This window comes from Ailuropoda melanoleuca, chromosome 4 (assembly GCF_002007445.2).
Source record: "Ailuropoda melanoleuca isolate Jingjing chromosome 4, ASM200744v2, whole genome shotgun sequence".
NCBI lineage: Eukaryota > Metazoa > Chordata > Mammalia > Carnivora > Ursidae > Ailuropoda > Ailuropoda melanoleuca.
In genome coordinates, this window is record NC_048221.1 from 105,984,551 (window position 1) to 106,000,073 (window position 15,523).

Sequence of the window (15,523 nt, forward strand, 5' to 3'; positions counted from 1 at the left end):
GGCTTGTTTTTGTTTTTTGTTTGTTTGCCAAAGAATCTACATCCCTGCTGCCTTGGGCCCTGAGGGAAGAAGGTCTTTTCTGTTGGTTTCATATGAAATACTCCTCAATGCTCTTGACTTATAAATAGATTCATTTCCATGTTGTTTGGGTTGATGCAACTGATGAGAGATCACGCTTTCCTGTCAAATCTCTACTTTTTCTCCCCTTTTTCTTTTTTTTTCTTTTCTTTTTTTTTTTAAAGATTTTTATTTATTTGACAGAGACAGCCAGTGAGAGAGGGAACACAAGCAGGGGCAGTGGGAGAAGAGGAAGCAGGCTTGCAGCAGAGCAGGGAGCCCCATGTGGGGCTCGATCCCAGGACCCTGGGATCACGCCCTGAGCCGAAGGCAGACGCGTAATGACTGAGCCACCCAGGTGCCCCCTCTCCCCTTTTTCTTTAGAAACTGTGTTAACATTTCCCTTTAAGTTCTCTTGTACATTTCAAGTTAAAACTTAAAATGTGCCTTTACTTAAAATCATAATCCTGTCTTTAGTTACTTCCCTTCATTCTGAATGGAACTTGTGTATGAAGGAAATTGAAGAAATATCAAGGGTCAAGTGACACGTCTTGGAAGCATTTAGAAGATAGCTCTTACTTTATACAGCCAGGGGCCTGTGTGAGAAAGCTGTTTGGCCATTATTATATTTAGAATGGTTGGCTTTTCCACAGTGCTCTAGAAAACACGCTTTGTGTGTTTTGAAACACAGTCTTTGAAAAGTGACAGAATTGACTCGCACACAGATCTCTGTTGAGGTGAACCTGTCTCTCTGCGTTTTTAGTGTTGCAATGAATTTAAGTATTTGATTTGGAAGAGTCTTCCTAAAATATTTTTCTTATCTAGGGTTGTGAATAGAGATATATACTACCTTGGAATTATGAGTCTAGTTGGTGAATTTGGGGTTTTAAGTTGCCTTGCCAAATAGATTTACCAAATGAGAATTATTTTATAAAGTGAGTAAAGCTTTCCAATTATTCTGATGGTGGTCTTATGTTAAGCCAGTTTTAGAAATTACAGTTGAACCAGTATTTAAGGAGTTCTCCCTTTGGGGAAAACTGTCCTTTGGAAAAGAATTCAGTCAAATGTTGGGGTGACTTAAAATTTTGAGGTCTCATTTCTTTAATCTTCCGTTTTCCTAGCCCCCTCCCGGAAGTCGGTTTTGACAGACCCAGCCAAACTCAAGAAGCTGCAGCAGAGCGGGGAGGCCTTTGTGCAGGATGACTCCTGCGTGAACATTGTCGCGCAGCTGCCCAAGTGCCGCGAGTGCCGCTTGGACAGCCTCCGCAAGGATAAGGAGCAGCAGAAAGACTCACCTGTGTTTTGTCGCTTCTTTCACTTCAGGAGGTGAGGCATTTGGGGAAAAGCTCGGATAATCTGGGCCCTATAGCATACTTTTTTCCCCCTCTTCTGTCAGTGGTAAATCTAGAACTACAGAGTGAAGATTGCATGTTTAATCTCTGGCTTTGAGCGTCTGGATCTTATCCCATGTTATTTCCTTCTCAGTCTCCCGTTCAGTTGGTTTTTAAAGTAGAGAAGCCTAAACATGCAACTTTCTCTTACCAAAACTAGCAAACATTATAGAAAAATGCTGAAATTTCTTTTAAAAAAAATTACAAATAAACACTGTTAATTTTTCAGTGCATTTTAGTGTTTGTATGGTCATGAAATATATTCAAGCATACTTGCTTGGGTATGTTGTATATACTGTGTTTAATCTTACTTTCTCAGTACATTGTAGGAACCCCTTGGTCATGTTAGCTTTTTTCTGCAAAAACTTTGAATAATTAGGTAGGAACCCATAACAGTATTTGAAAATTCATTTAACCAATTTTCTTATTGGTCTTAAGATTATTTTGTGGTTTTTGTCACTTAAAATAATACAGAAACAATCATCTCCTTGCCCGCATCTCTCATTGTTTACTTTGGAAGGATTACTGGAAGTGGCATTACTAGGTCAGAAGCCGTGTGTGTTTTAAGGCTTTGATACATATGTTCTGCAAATTGCTCTACAGGAAGGTTGCACCTGCGTCCAGGCCCTCCGGCAGCGTTTAAGCATTCCTGTCTCTCTGTACTGTTGCCAGCAGGAAGAGGCATATCTTTTTAAAAAAATCTTCCCTAATCTTGTAGGCAAAACCTTTCATTTTTACATTGTGTTTTTTTAAGTCAAGTTTTCTCAATTCTTCTTAGTGAAGAAAAAGGCTGTTTTTTCTTTTTTGTTGTTATCTGTTCTTTGGTAAATAAATGAGCATTGTTGATCTGGGTATGGGCTAACTTTAAGTATGATTCACTTTCTCAGAAATGTAGATACTTTCAGGCTCTACTGGGCCTCCTAATCATAAACAGAAATATTGACTGTGAATTTTTTCTATTCACCACCTCCCCTTTAGTTTTATCAAGATTTAAGAGGGCTGAAGAACTGAGTTAAATGCACACGTATTTTAGGTCATTGATTATATCTGTTCTGGTAACTTTCAGATTTGGGCTTATTTTAATGAACTCTAGAGTTTTTTAGATGGTAGTTGTCGCATTTGTTCCTGAGTAAATTGCAGAAGCACCATGATGAAATATGTGTCTAGTATTTAGAACTGTAATAACTGCTAGCATGTTAGCATATCCTTATATTAGCATATTTTGAATAACGTGGCCCAGAATAAGTTCTTAGTAAAGGTTAGTTCTTCTTCCTCTCTGGGAATTCTTTTTACAGGAAAGTGTGTTAAGATGCATATGCTATGGGTTCTGACATATTTTGAAGAGAGCTCAAAATGTTACACTTAGTACAGATCTGTGTATTCCTATTTACACACTTGGTTTCGTTATTGTTCCTTTGCTCTGAAAGGTATAAGCAGACTGGAGGGGAGAGATTGTTTGATTTCGGTATAAGTGGTATAGGCCTTTTAAGGAGGAGACAATTAGTTTTTTCTTTTGAATATTAGTAGAGCTTTTTTTTTTTTTTTAACCACTATTTTGTAACCATCTAGAAATCACTGATTTTTATGACTTAGCTGTTTTCCCATTTTTGACCTCTTTCAAGACTAAAGTGCCTTTGCTCAGTGTTGCATAGTAGAAGCCAATGTAGTGGAAACTAGAACAAGTTCATTTCTTCAGTAAAAAGTATGTCATAACTTAAAGAATAGAGCCCCCCCCCGATGTTTAGAGAGAAGATTAAGGCTGTCATTAGTCTCCTTCTCAAGTTTGTTTCTTATTGAATTCTCCCGCAGATAAAATAAAAAGGTTAGAGACTCAGTACTAAAGCCCAATTGCCAAATCCTATTTGCCGTCTCTCCCTTTGAAATAGCTTTCAAATTCATTTTTTAGTATTAAAAACTGTCTCTTAATTTGGGCTGTCAGTTAAAAATTTGCATCTCTCCTTTTGACCATTTGAAATTAATGTGCATCTGTTATGGAACTCCCAATGACCTTTCAGTTCATTCTGCTCTCTTCTGGACAAATGGTTTTTCTAAAATACAACTTTAGGTGTGTCTCTTAGGTTCAAAGAGTTGGTAGCTGGCCAGTGACCAATGGAGAAATCAAGATCCCTGCACTTTCCTTTGTTTTGTATGAAATACTGTTTCTTTGACATGCTTCTCTTAGCTAATGTCTACCTTTTCTGGTAAGGCCAGTCTTAATCACTATCTCTACTATGACGTCTTAATGTTAGTCCCACGAAACTCACAGTCAGTACTTCCTCCTCTGGCTCCTATAAAATTTAATGATTGTTATGATATCTGTCATATCCTACCTACTTCACTGTGTATTTTATGTCTACTTCTGTGTCTCCAGCTAGATTGACATATGTCATTTTGAATTAATTTTGAAAAAATTCAAAACGAATACATAGCTTAAGAGAAACAGGTGTCAAAAATATTGAAAGAGAATCTTGAGAAAGCAGTCTGCCTTTTTGCTCCACTTCAGGTACTTAGGTCCATCTTAACACTGCCTCTCATTCTAGAAGCTTACATAATAATTTGCAGCTAGGATTCATATGGCTGCTGAATTCCTCATGGATGGCTTCATTGACTGTCTAGGGTTAGCCTTCCTTTGCTGAGCAGTATTCTTAAAGGAGTGGTTGTATTCAAACCTGATCAGATTATCTATCGCCTTCTGTTCATTTTCTGTATTCTTCTGTGGTGACTTGTGATTGTCCTTGCTGTTAAGTCCCAAATCTGAAAGGTTCAGCAGCTGTCCCTGGAGACAGTATGATTAGGTCTTGGTTAAAGTGCAAAACACCTCTCCCCTGCCTCCCTCCCCATGTCCTCTGAGGGAAAACTTGGAAATTTTAAAATTTTTTACATCTTTCCACTGACATTGCCAAGTAACAATTGGCTATAATTAGCCATGGAGATTATAGAGAACTGGGAAGGAATTTGTTGATTTAAATAGTAACTACAAGATGTAAATCAATTTTGTGTGTGTGTGTGTGTTACACACTTTTTTTCCTCCACTTCCTCTAGGTTACAGTTCAACAAACATGGTGTGTTGCGGGTGGAAGGCTTCTTAACACCAAACAAGTACGACAGTGAAGCAATTGGCTTGTGGTTGCCTTTAACCAAAAATGTTGTGGGGACTGATTTGGACACTGCAAAGTATATCCTGGCCAATATTGGAGACCACTTCTGTCAAATGGTGATTTCTGAAAAGGAAGCTATGTCAACTATTGAGCCACACAGTAAGAGCATCTCTTAGGGGGTAGGATTTTTGAGTCCAACTTGATTTTGTTCCTAAATGACACCTAAGTTCTAATTGCGTGGGTTTCATTTTCACCTGGAAGTTTGGATGACTTTTGTGTAATGAGGTTGCATTTTCCCTTTTATAACTGCCTGTTGGTTTCATCAGCGTCAGTCACCTGTTTGTGGGGTTTGTTTTGGGACAATTATCAAAGGAGCAAAACTCCTTTTTTATTCAGAAAGGTGAAGGTGAGGTAGTGGTAGAATTTGCACAGCTTCAGTAGCAGTGTGGGCTCATCAGAAGGGGATGAGGCCTCAGGTTGGGTTATTCTTAAGGCAAAGGTTCATAATCAGGAATGCATTTCAAAGAAAATAAGAATGGGCAGACTCTTCTAGACTTAATCAGAATCTGGGGGACTGGGTCCCATGCCTGAGAATGGGAACAAGCTCAGGTGAAAAGGATTCTGTTAGAGTCAGGGTTTTAACAGGATACTTGGAGGTTCCAGCTGGTTGAGTGCCAGTGTCTTCTCTCTAAGAGCACTCTCACACTGATCTGTCAGCCCAGTAAACCGCAGGGATCAGCATGAGTGACACATGAGAACCAGACCTCCTTCATGACATCGCAAGGTATGATGTCTGGGAGAACACACTTCTGTTTTTTATGCCTCTGTGAAAGTGAGGTATCCAGCCAGAAGCACCCAGGAGCAGCTATTTTTAAAGCCTCACACTTCCTTCCATCATTTTATCTTTCCCAAATGGTTGAAACTTAAAAGTTGAAGCCTGTCATTTCTCGTAGATGACTTTTCAGACTTTGCATAACCAAATATGTCTCAATACAAGCATCCACACATACCAGTCTTGAGAATTTTGGTTGTAGGTACCAGAAACTAATTGAAGCTAGGTTCACAAAAATAATTTATTGGATAGGTACAGGTACTATTAAATTTCCCAGGCGGCGGAATGGGAACTGAGGCATTTTGAGGAGTAGGAATTCAGAGCTAGAAGGAGAACGGGATCGTGAGCTCTGGGGTGCAGCCAAAGTCATGAGCCAAAGTAGTGAGCCAAAGTAAAGAGCAGTGTAGAATCACTCCATTCTGTTGGAGTAGTAGAGACTCTTACAAATCAAGGATCTTACTGAAATTGTTTTTCCTGTAGTCTTCTATTTAGGATGAGTGACACTGATTTCTGTTTTCAGTAAAGATAAAGAGTTTCCTAATCACATACATTTAAGTAAAATTAGCGAGGTTAAAGAAAAATTCTTAAGTAACTGATCTAGAGGTTACTTAGGTAGGTATATAAAGGACTGGAATGTAGAAACTCTTCTTTGGAATATATTAGTAGCTTCACTCTTGAATTAGCAGGACTTGTTATAAGCAACTGATTTTTTTTTTCTTTGCTCAAGGGAAGTTGTCTGAATAGTGTACAGAAAAAGGTACAGATAGTTGTCTTTTAAGAGTATAATTAAGAAACTCTGTCCTTGAAGATTTAAATTGGATTAACTTTTCCTCCTTGCCCTTTTGGTTTTCCTGTTCCTCTCTTTCCTCTGTGACAAGCTGGTCAGTTGAAGAGAGGAACTCACTGTGAATGATATTGACAGATGCACCTTAAGATGTTCCTAGAGGGCTTACCCTCTGATCCTGAGATTAGGAAGCAGGTGTCAACCTTTATACATTTATCCTGTCCTTTCAATGACAAGTAATCGTTAAATGGGTGGCTAAGAGATCTAACAGTACTCTCTAATAAAATAGTCTAATCCAAGTGACAAAGGAGAAGATCATAAAATCTCATTTGTAAAATGCCTAAAGCTCTGTGTCTCGTGCGCTGAGCTATTACATTATAACAAAGTGGCAGAAGTTCATTTAGCAGTTGGATTAATTTGGTAAAAACTGAAGTTGATCATTTGTGTTTTGGTCAGTTGGAAGAAAGAAAGAATAAACCAGATTGGATCAGGAAAAAGAGATTTTCCATAAAACAAGAATGTGACAGTATTGATCCAGTCTTGTTCAAGAGAGAGAGAGAGACAGAAAAGAGCTTTCTGATTAACAAACATTGGGCTTTTCTGTGACCCAGGAAAATGTCCTCCCTTTGCACATACTCCTTGAAGCTTTCTGATACCTGATTTGGCATTTCTCCATAGTGGAGGGGGGGGTATGATGCCCTACCCAGTCCTGGAAGGCCCCTCCATCTAGTTATCAGGTCTTGGCCACTGCCACAGAAGATACCAGTTTGTAGAATCTTGGGTGATGCCTCAACCTGTTGGTTATTTGGTTAGTGTGAGTCAGTCCTGGATACCTGCATCACTACTGACACTAAAAAAATCAAGTTTCTGACTCTGGCCCATGAAGAAACCAACTTTTACTATTGTTAAGTTAATGTGCTGCTCCTTGCAGGTTCCTTAACCACCTCGAGTTTTTCATAGGCTGTGTGAGTGGATTCAGGGCCTGTGTGAACAGCCTAACAATCTCTGTTGGTTTTGTGTATCTGAGTCATTTTTTTTTTCCTTTAGAGAAAGCATGGTCCATGCCCTCTTCACATTCTGAAAGGGGCACATGATCCAAAAGGTGAAAGAATCGCTGCTGTGTAATACCTGTGTCTGACCGGCAGCTTCTGTAGTCACTGCTGCTTTTTTCATTGATTTATTCTGCAGCACTTATATGGGTGCTATGCAGAGTGGGTGGGGACAAGGCACAGCCCTTTGAGCAGGGATGCTGCTTGTACAGAGCTTCGTCCCCTGGGGAGAGGCAAAACCACACCTGACTGTATACAGTGTGAAGAAGCCTGAGTCTGAAGTACAAATACAAGCTGATGAGAGTGCTGAAGGAATCCAGGAGAGCTTCATGGTGGAGGGGTTGGGGGTGCATTTGAGATGGTCTTTGAAGGCTGAACAGAGTTGGTGGGAACTCCAGTAAGAGGGAGGAATGACATCAGCTTCCCTCTCCTTTCATGTTTTATTTCAAAAACCTTTCCTCCCCGAGACTAAGTGATTTATTGATTTTTTTGTAGGACAGGTTGCTTGGAAGCGAGCTGTCAAAGGTGTTCGGGAAATGTGTGATGTGTGTGACACCACCATCTTCAACCTGCACTGGGTGTGTCCTAGGTGTGGGTTTGGAGTGTGTGTGGATTGCTACCGGATGAAGAAGAAGAATTGCCAACAAGGTGAGAAATGACTTGATTCTCCTCCAAGCCCCCCTTAGGACACTCTTAAATTAAGCCTTTTATTGATTTGTTGTTGATGGATTTCTGAAGCCAGAGTCCATGAGGAGCAGTTACTATAAATCATTCATTTGCAGGTGCTGCCTACAAGACTTTCTCTTGGCTAAGATGTGTGAAGAGTCAGATACATGAACCAGAGAACCTGATGCCTACACAAATCATTCCTGGGAAAGGTATTTCGTGTGGTGCAGTGATTTTCTTTCCCCTTGTTTTGGTTAGCTCATTGGGGCTGGTGGTTTGGTTTTACGTTATGTAGTATAATTGCTTGATAACTTACTTTAGTTTGTACCACAAATTGTCCAAAGATAAATTAAATCATGCCCCAAAAACTTTTTGATTAAGGTCTTGTGAATGGTTTTGTAGAAGGAAGGAAAATGATGCATTTGCGGGGGAAGGCATACTTAGGATGAAAAGGAGAGAATCTAAGCACCATGGGGCTTAAAAAAAAAAAAAAAAAGTAATTCTGTTGGAAATACCAGTTTCTGCTTTGTAATACTGAGGTTGAAAGTACCTAATACCCTTGCTGAGATGTTTGTCTCTTCCCTTTTTTTTTTTTTTTTTTTTTTTTAGCCCTCTATGATGTTGGAGACATCGTTCATTCTGTGAGAGCAAAATGGGGAATAAAAGCAAATTGTCCCTGTTCAAATAGGCAATTCAAACTCTTTTCAAAACCAGCCTCAAAGGAAGACATAAAACAGGTATACTATTTATGCTAGATTCACCATCCTTGAGATTGTTACCTATCTTTTCAAATAACCCAAAGATTTCTGTAGTATACTTGAACATGGACAGTGTTCAGAGACAACTCCTACATTTCATGTGACATTTCATGGACCCATTCTCACTTTTCACATTTTTGTGGACCTCATCTGTAGGTTCTTTTAGTAGGTTGTAATTTTTGTTCCTTGAAAAAGCAAAAATGTCTTCTGTTATAGTTTACTTAATGAGTTGCTGTTGAATTTTATGTGGGTTTTTAAGAAACTTTTCGTGTTTTACAGAGTTAAGGTAATCTTTTAAAATTACTGAGTATAGGGGCGCCTGGGTGGCACAGCGGTTAAGCGTCTGCCTTCAGCTCAGGGCGTGATCCCGGCGTTGTGGGATCGAGGCCCCACATCAGGCTCCTCCGCTATGAGCCTGCTTCTTCCTCTCCCACTCCCCCTGCTTGTGTTCCCTCTCTCGCTGGCTGTCTCTATCTCTGTCGAATAAATAAATAAAATCTTAAAAAAAAAAATAAAATAAAATTACTGAGTATGACTTTTTTATGCTATATATATTTGAAGAGTTAAAGGAAATAATATTGAAATGAACTTTACCCATCATTCACCNTTACTGAGTATAACTTTTTTATGCTATATATATTTGAAGAGTTAAAGGAAATAATATTGAAATGAACTTTACCCATCATTCACCATAAAAAAATGTACATTTCCATGGTTCTCATGTGCCTCTTCTTTGTAGCTTCCGCTTCACCTCCACTATCACATCTTTCTCGCTCGTTCTCCCTTCTTCCCCTTCACCCCAGCGTCTTCTCCCATGTGGATACACAGAATTCCACATTTTCATAAAGCTGTGGTGTCAAAGGCAGTAGAAGAACTGTACTCTTTAGATTCAGAACTAAATTTGAATTCTTCTGCCACTTTCTAATTGCATGACATTGGTTCACATCAGCTGATTCACATGTGCTTCCACTTCCTCATCAGTAACAGGAATTGGGGCACGTGTGTGGCTCAGTCAGTTAAGCGTCTGACTGTTGATCTCAGCTCAGGTCTTGATCTCAGAGTCGTGGGTTCCAGCTCTACATTGGACTTCGCGCTAGGCATGGAGCCTACTTAAAAAAAAATAAATAACAGGGGCGCCTGGGTGGTACAGCGGTTAAGCGTCTGCCTTCGGCTCAGGGCGTGATCCCGGCGTTATGGGATCGAGCCCCACATCAGGCTCCTCTGCTGTGAGCCTGCTTCTTCCTCTCCCACTCCCCATGCTTGTGTTCCCTCTCTGCTCGCTGTCTCTATCTCTGTCGAATAAATAAAATCTTTAAAAAATAAATAAATAAATAAATAAATAAATAACAGAGGAATAATAAACAATACTGATAATTGAGTATCAGAGAAATTCATCACATGTAAAAGAAAGGCCAGGACCACAGCAGGAATTTGACTGTTTTTCCTTCTTATGTTTGTATAAACTTGTCAGCTAAGTCAAGGCAGTTTTTAAGTAACAGAAAAATAAGTGGTGTGCTCTGCCTAGTTTTTTAAATGTTGGAGCTCTTTTAAGAGCTGTTCATCTCATTTTTAAAGCCTACTGTGCTATGCTAAAAGAGCATTTTTTTCTCTGCATCTCGTTTCCTTCTGAAATCACAGCTGTATCTTTCCTACCCTGCCCCTCTCACTCATTCATTTCACGTATTCATTCATTTAGCAACCATGTGAGTGCTTATTCAGGATGCTGTGAGTTCACAGGGGAGATAGACATAAACTGGTCATTTTAAAACAACATGGTGGGTGGAGTGATAGAGATATGTATGAGCAGAAAATGGTTGATTAAGGGTTAGGGAGGGATATCTTGCTGTATTTAAATTCGTAACATATCTTTTGTTTTCACCAGTAATACTTAAAGGCTAAAAAAAAATTAAAATCTCTTCTACTTTATATAGTTGTGGTCTATTATTATAAGATTACTGCAGTTGTGGTGATGTCCAGGGCTATTAGGTGGTTTTGTTTGGGATATTTCTCTCTTACTGGTGAGCCGTTAGAGGAGAAGGTAAGGAAAAGGAAATGTAATGTTTCAGCTCATGGAAAATTCTCTTTTTATATTCAACACAGACTTCTTTCGCTGGAGAAAAACCTACTCTTGGTGCCGTGTTCCAGCAGAATCCCTTGGTATTGGAGCCGGTGCCTGTGGCTGGGGAAGCCGCTTCCAAGCCAGCCAGCAGCATGAAGCCTGCTTGTCCAGCCAGCACATCTCCCTTAAACTGGCTGGCAGACCTGACTAGCGGGAATGTCAACAAGGAAAACAAGGGTGAGGGTTTCCTGCTTTCCTGTGGGTTCCTGAGAACTTTAGTCCATTCTCGGAGGGGTTTGGCAACCTCAGTTGCTATGAGAACTGTGTGATTAGAAGTGTGTGGAATGGAAAGGAGTGGTTCCCTGTAGTCACCAGTGAGACCTGACATACATGCAAGTATTTTTAAAATGCAGCCCCAAGGGGCACCTGGGTGGCTTAGTTGGTTAAGGATCCAACTCTTGATCTCAGGGTTGTAAGTTCAAGCCCTGTGTTGGACTCCATGCTGAGTATGTGGAGCCTACATTAAAAAAAAAAAAAAAAGTGCAGTCCCAAAAGGGAGAACAACTGCTGACAGTAGAACTCTAGGCTGAGATTGTGTTGGCAAGAAAGGAGTGGGCTGGGACTTGTTTTAATAAATGATTTCTGTCCTTACCCTGTTTGTTGTTCCTATTTTGTCTAATTAGAATGTTCTGGCTTCAGTTTTATTTTTCTCATCTGTGCTGTTGTCTTAGGATGCTTGATGACAGTATAAAGAATGTAGGCTTTGGAGTCAGATAGTTAGAATTTAGGCGATTCTGCTTTTTAGTTATAAGAAAGAAAAATTGCAGGTTAATTTCTTTCACTCAAAGATCCTAAACAAAGTTTCAGTACTCTAAATAAAGGAATTCTACAGTATGACCAAGCAGGGCTTCAGAAATGCAGGTGTAGTTTAACATTGAAAATAGAGGAAAAAAGTCATGTGACAAGACACAGAAAGTAGTAAAATTCAGTACCTATTCATGATTTAAAAAAATAACTTTTAGGAACAAAGGAACATTCTCAATCTAATGAGTTTCTACAATAAAACTGACAGCAAACATCATAATGCTTGATTTTTTTTTTTTTTTGGTTGAATATTTTTTTTAACAGTGTGCCTCCGTTCAGGAATGAGAGGATACCTGCCATCACTATTTTATTAAACGTTGTACTGGAGGTTCTGGCTATTGCAGTAAAGCAAACAAGCAAAAAAAGATGTTAGGAAAGAAAGTGATAAAGCTGTTGATATTTTAGACAATCTGATAAATCATGTGAAAAATCTATATATTTAATAAATATCTGTCAAGGTTGCTAGTTACAGTGTTAATTTATAAAAATTATATTTTATATATCAGGAGCAAACAAATAGAAAATGGAAGTTTAAAAAATACCATTTGCACCATATGATTTCACTCATGTGGATTCTAAAAAAACAAACAAATAAACAAAAAGTAGAATCAGACTTATGAATGCCAAAGAGGGGTGGGGTGTAGGGATGGGGGAGTGGGAGATCCAGGCTTCCAGTTATAGAATGAATGTGACACGGGAATAAAAGGCACAGCAATAGGGATTACAGTCCATGGTATTGTAGCAGCCTGGTATGGGGACAGATGGGAGCTACACTTGCAGTGAGCACAGCATAACAAAGAAGTTGAATCACGATGTTGTACAGCTGAAACTAAAGGAACCTTGTGTGTCAGCTATACTGGGGGGAAAACAGCAACAACAACAAAAACATTTAAAAAACCCAATTAACATAATATCACCTTGAATGTTGGGTATTTATTGTTTTAATACCAGTTGGAAATCCTTGTCTAAGTTCTAAAGTAAATGAAAACCAAGTTCCAAAGTAATTCTATTAATAGAAGATAAGTAAGGGATTTGCCTTTCGGAATGCTTTTCCATCTGGATGTTTTTGGTTTTGTTTCTAGAAAAACAACCAATGATGCCAATTCTAAAGAATGAAATCAAATGCCTTCCACCCCTCCCCCCTTTGAGCAAATCCAGCACAGTCCTCCACACCTTTAACAGCACAATTTTAACACCTGTAAGCAACAACAATTCTGGTTTCCTCCGAAATCTCTTGAATTCCTCTACAGGAAAGGTATACATTTCTTTTATTGTTTGTATTCCATCTTGTAAAAATGAATAGAGTCAGAACAGGAAGAGACTAGAGAAATTAAAACACAATAGAAGGAAGATATGACTCTTAGGCTGTCTGTCATGGGTACAGAAGGTTTCAGTGCAGCTGGGCTTCACAGGTTATAGTACTGAGCTGGGCCATTTTTTCTGTCAAACTTTTTCTGCACCTACTTCTGAGAGTCAAGTGGGGGAAAGGAGCTTACCTATTTGTCTTAGGGTCCTGGCTTAGATTCTTTTCTGGGTATTTGATACTTATCCTAGCATTATAGGAATGGGTTTTTTGATGGTAGGGAATGACCTGTTTACAGGCTTGTGTTCTTTCTCAAATTCAGACAGAAAATGGACTGAAAAATACACCAAAAATCCTTGATGACATCTTTGCCTCTTTGGTGCAAAATAAGTCTTCCTCTGATTTATCTAAGAGGCCTCAAGGACTGACTATTAAGCCCAGCATTCTGGGCTTTGACACTCCTCACTACTGGCTGTGTGATAATCGCTTGCTGTGCCTCCAGGATCCCAACAACAAGAGCAACTGGAATGTGTTTAGGGAGTGCTGGAAACAAGGACAGGTAAGAGGGACCTCTGCTCTCCCAACCCAATTTAGAGCCCCTTTCTCTGTTCTTTTGGTAGGTTCCTGACAATCCTGCCCCCCCCCCACCCTGCCACCCTTCAGTTGTAAGTGGTATGTACCTTATCTGCTCGTTTTGTACTTTATTGTTTAGGGTGAATATAATTAAGGCACTGTAGCTGTGAGTCTTATTTTTTACAGCAGACATTCCTGAGCTCAATTCCAGTGAGGTTTTGATTGCTTCTAAACCAGTCATGTTTGGGTTCTTGATGAATGCTTTTTGGGCATCGTGATTCTTGGGTGACAGATTCTTGGGCGACAGACATCAACAGGAGAGGTGCAAGCGAGACTAGGGGGCTGATGGGGCTTGGGGGATTAGACAAAATATAATCAAAGTCGCATGTCCCTCTTCCCAATCCTTATGCTGAAGGGTTTATGGTGAAGGCAGTTTTCGGTGGGCCAGAGCCATGCAGTGTCCTCTTGGAGTTGGCGTGTGGTCTCTCAGGGGCCTGCCTTGTTCAGTCTTAGGTTTTGGTTGATGGTTTGAGAGATGCATGGCTTTGTAGACCTGTTCCTCTGCTTCTTGTTTTGCTTTTTGTATTCTGGATCTTTGGCTTCTCTTCTGGGCCAAATGGAGTCCTCACTAAAGGAACACCGTGTTTTTGGACAAGGCCAGGACTTGAGGAATTGCCAAATAGAGAAATGTATGTATTTAACCAAAAAAAAAAGTTCCTACATTTTTTTTCAGCCGTGTATACTAATAAGATTTGCTCATGATGACGACGACAGGCTGAATACAATCCACTGGCCATGTTTTGTTTGGATTCCATAATGCTTAAAAAATTTGAACTCCTCAATATTTTAGTTAGGCTGTTTCACCTAAAGATTGGGGTTTTTGGTTTGTTTTGGCAACCACAGGTCCACGTTCCTGCCTGGCCACAGCAGGCTGGAGACCAGTGGCAGCGCCCCTTTTGGACAGGACACTCCTACCACCTTTGTCTCCCCTTTACATTCCCTGCCTGGTCCGGATCCTTGATGTTGGTATTCTATGAGTAACGGCCTCTGAGTCAGAAGATGGGATCCTTGCTTCTGGAAGCTTACTAATGTAGTTTGAGAGCAAGGAATACATGAAGACAAGAAGTGCTGCAGGAGCTCAGAGCACTAAGCTGTTACCTCAGGATCTGACACTGCGGACCGGCCACAGAGAAACAAAACAAGCAGCAGTTTGAAAAAGGGCTGCCATTGTTTGGGGTCAGAGCTGGGGGATTTCAAACTAAAGTCTTTGTTCTCTTCTTTTAGCCAGTGATGGTGTCAGGAGTGCATCATAAATTGAACACTGACCTTTGGAAACCCGAATCCTTCAGGAAAGAGTTTGGGAACCAGGAAGTCGACCTAGTTAACTGTAGGACCAATGAAATCATCACAGGAGCCACAGTAGGAGACTTCTGGGATGGATTTGAAGATGTTCCAAGTATGTATTAAAGACCTTTTAAGGGAGTTAGGCTGTGAAGGGAGGGCACAGGAGTAGCAGGAGTCTGAAGCCCTTCAAGGGCAGCAACAGCATTGTCCGTGATCTTGGAGCTTAAAATTTGTGTCTTATCTCTTCTTCCCCTTACTTTTTTAAAAGTTTATACTTTCGAACTGAGGCAGCATTCACTCTGTAGTTCCTTAGAGAGGTGAGGTTTTGGTCATCTGTTCTTCAGGTGGCTCCATGTCTGTCCTGTGACAGAAATTCTGTGCTTTCACTTATGCCCATGGGGAGGGGAGCACAAAGCCAGGGCTTGTGACTCAAGGCTGGTAATTTTGTGTGTGTCTCACCTTCATACATCCTTTTTGCTTTTAAAATTTACTGTTTAACAAGGTAAGTAGACCCAAAGATACCAGGGAATGTGAATTCATTTAACACGGGGTATCATGGTCACTGCCTACTGCATCTGGGCTGGGGGCTGTTGAGGCAGTAAGAAGGTTTGTGTGTCTAGTGCTGAGACTTGGCCCTTTCTGTGTATTGGCCAGTCAGGAAACTGTTGGCCAGGAACATCAAGTTTGTACTGGACCTTGAGGATTCACATCACCACAGACACCCATCACCAGGCCCCCATCCCCG

General features: G+C 40.2%; 1 protein-coding gene across 2 annotated transcripts in view; it reads left to right on the forward strand.

Annotated features, from left to right (window-relative positions):
* KDM3A (lysine demethylase 3A) overlaps window positions 1-15,523 on the forward strand; it is a 56,127-nt gene that overhangs the window by 27,697 nt on the left and 12,907 nt on the right. For both annotated transcript variants that reach the window (XR_002143326.2, XM_002922335.4), the window contains exons 11-19: window positions 1,179-1,383; window positions 4,491-4,705; window positions 7,707-7,859; window positions 7,994-8,089; window positions 8,487-8,614; window positions 10,736-10,931; window positions 12,641-12,813; window positions 13,184-13,420; window positions 14,719-14,890. Coding sequence is in view for 1 of the 2 variants with exons in the window: in XM_002922335.4 (XP_002922381.1) it covers window positions 1,179-1,383; window positions 4,491-4,705; window positions 7,707-7,859; window positions 7,994-8,089; window positions 8,487-8,614; window positions 10,736-10,931; window positions 12,641-12,813; window positions 13,184-13,420; window positions 14,719-14,890 (1,575 nt within the window). In the remaining variant the exon portion in view is untranslated. The remainder of the gene's footprint in view (window positions 1-1,178; window positions 1,384-4,490; window positions 4,706-7,706; window positions 7,860-7,993; window positions 8,090-8,486; window positions 8,615-10,735; window positions 10,932-12,640; window positions 12,814-13,183; window positions 13,421-14,718; window positions 14,891-15,523) is intronic.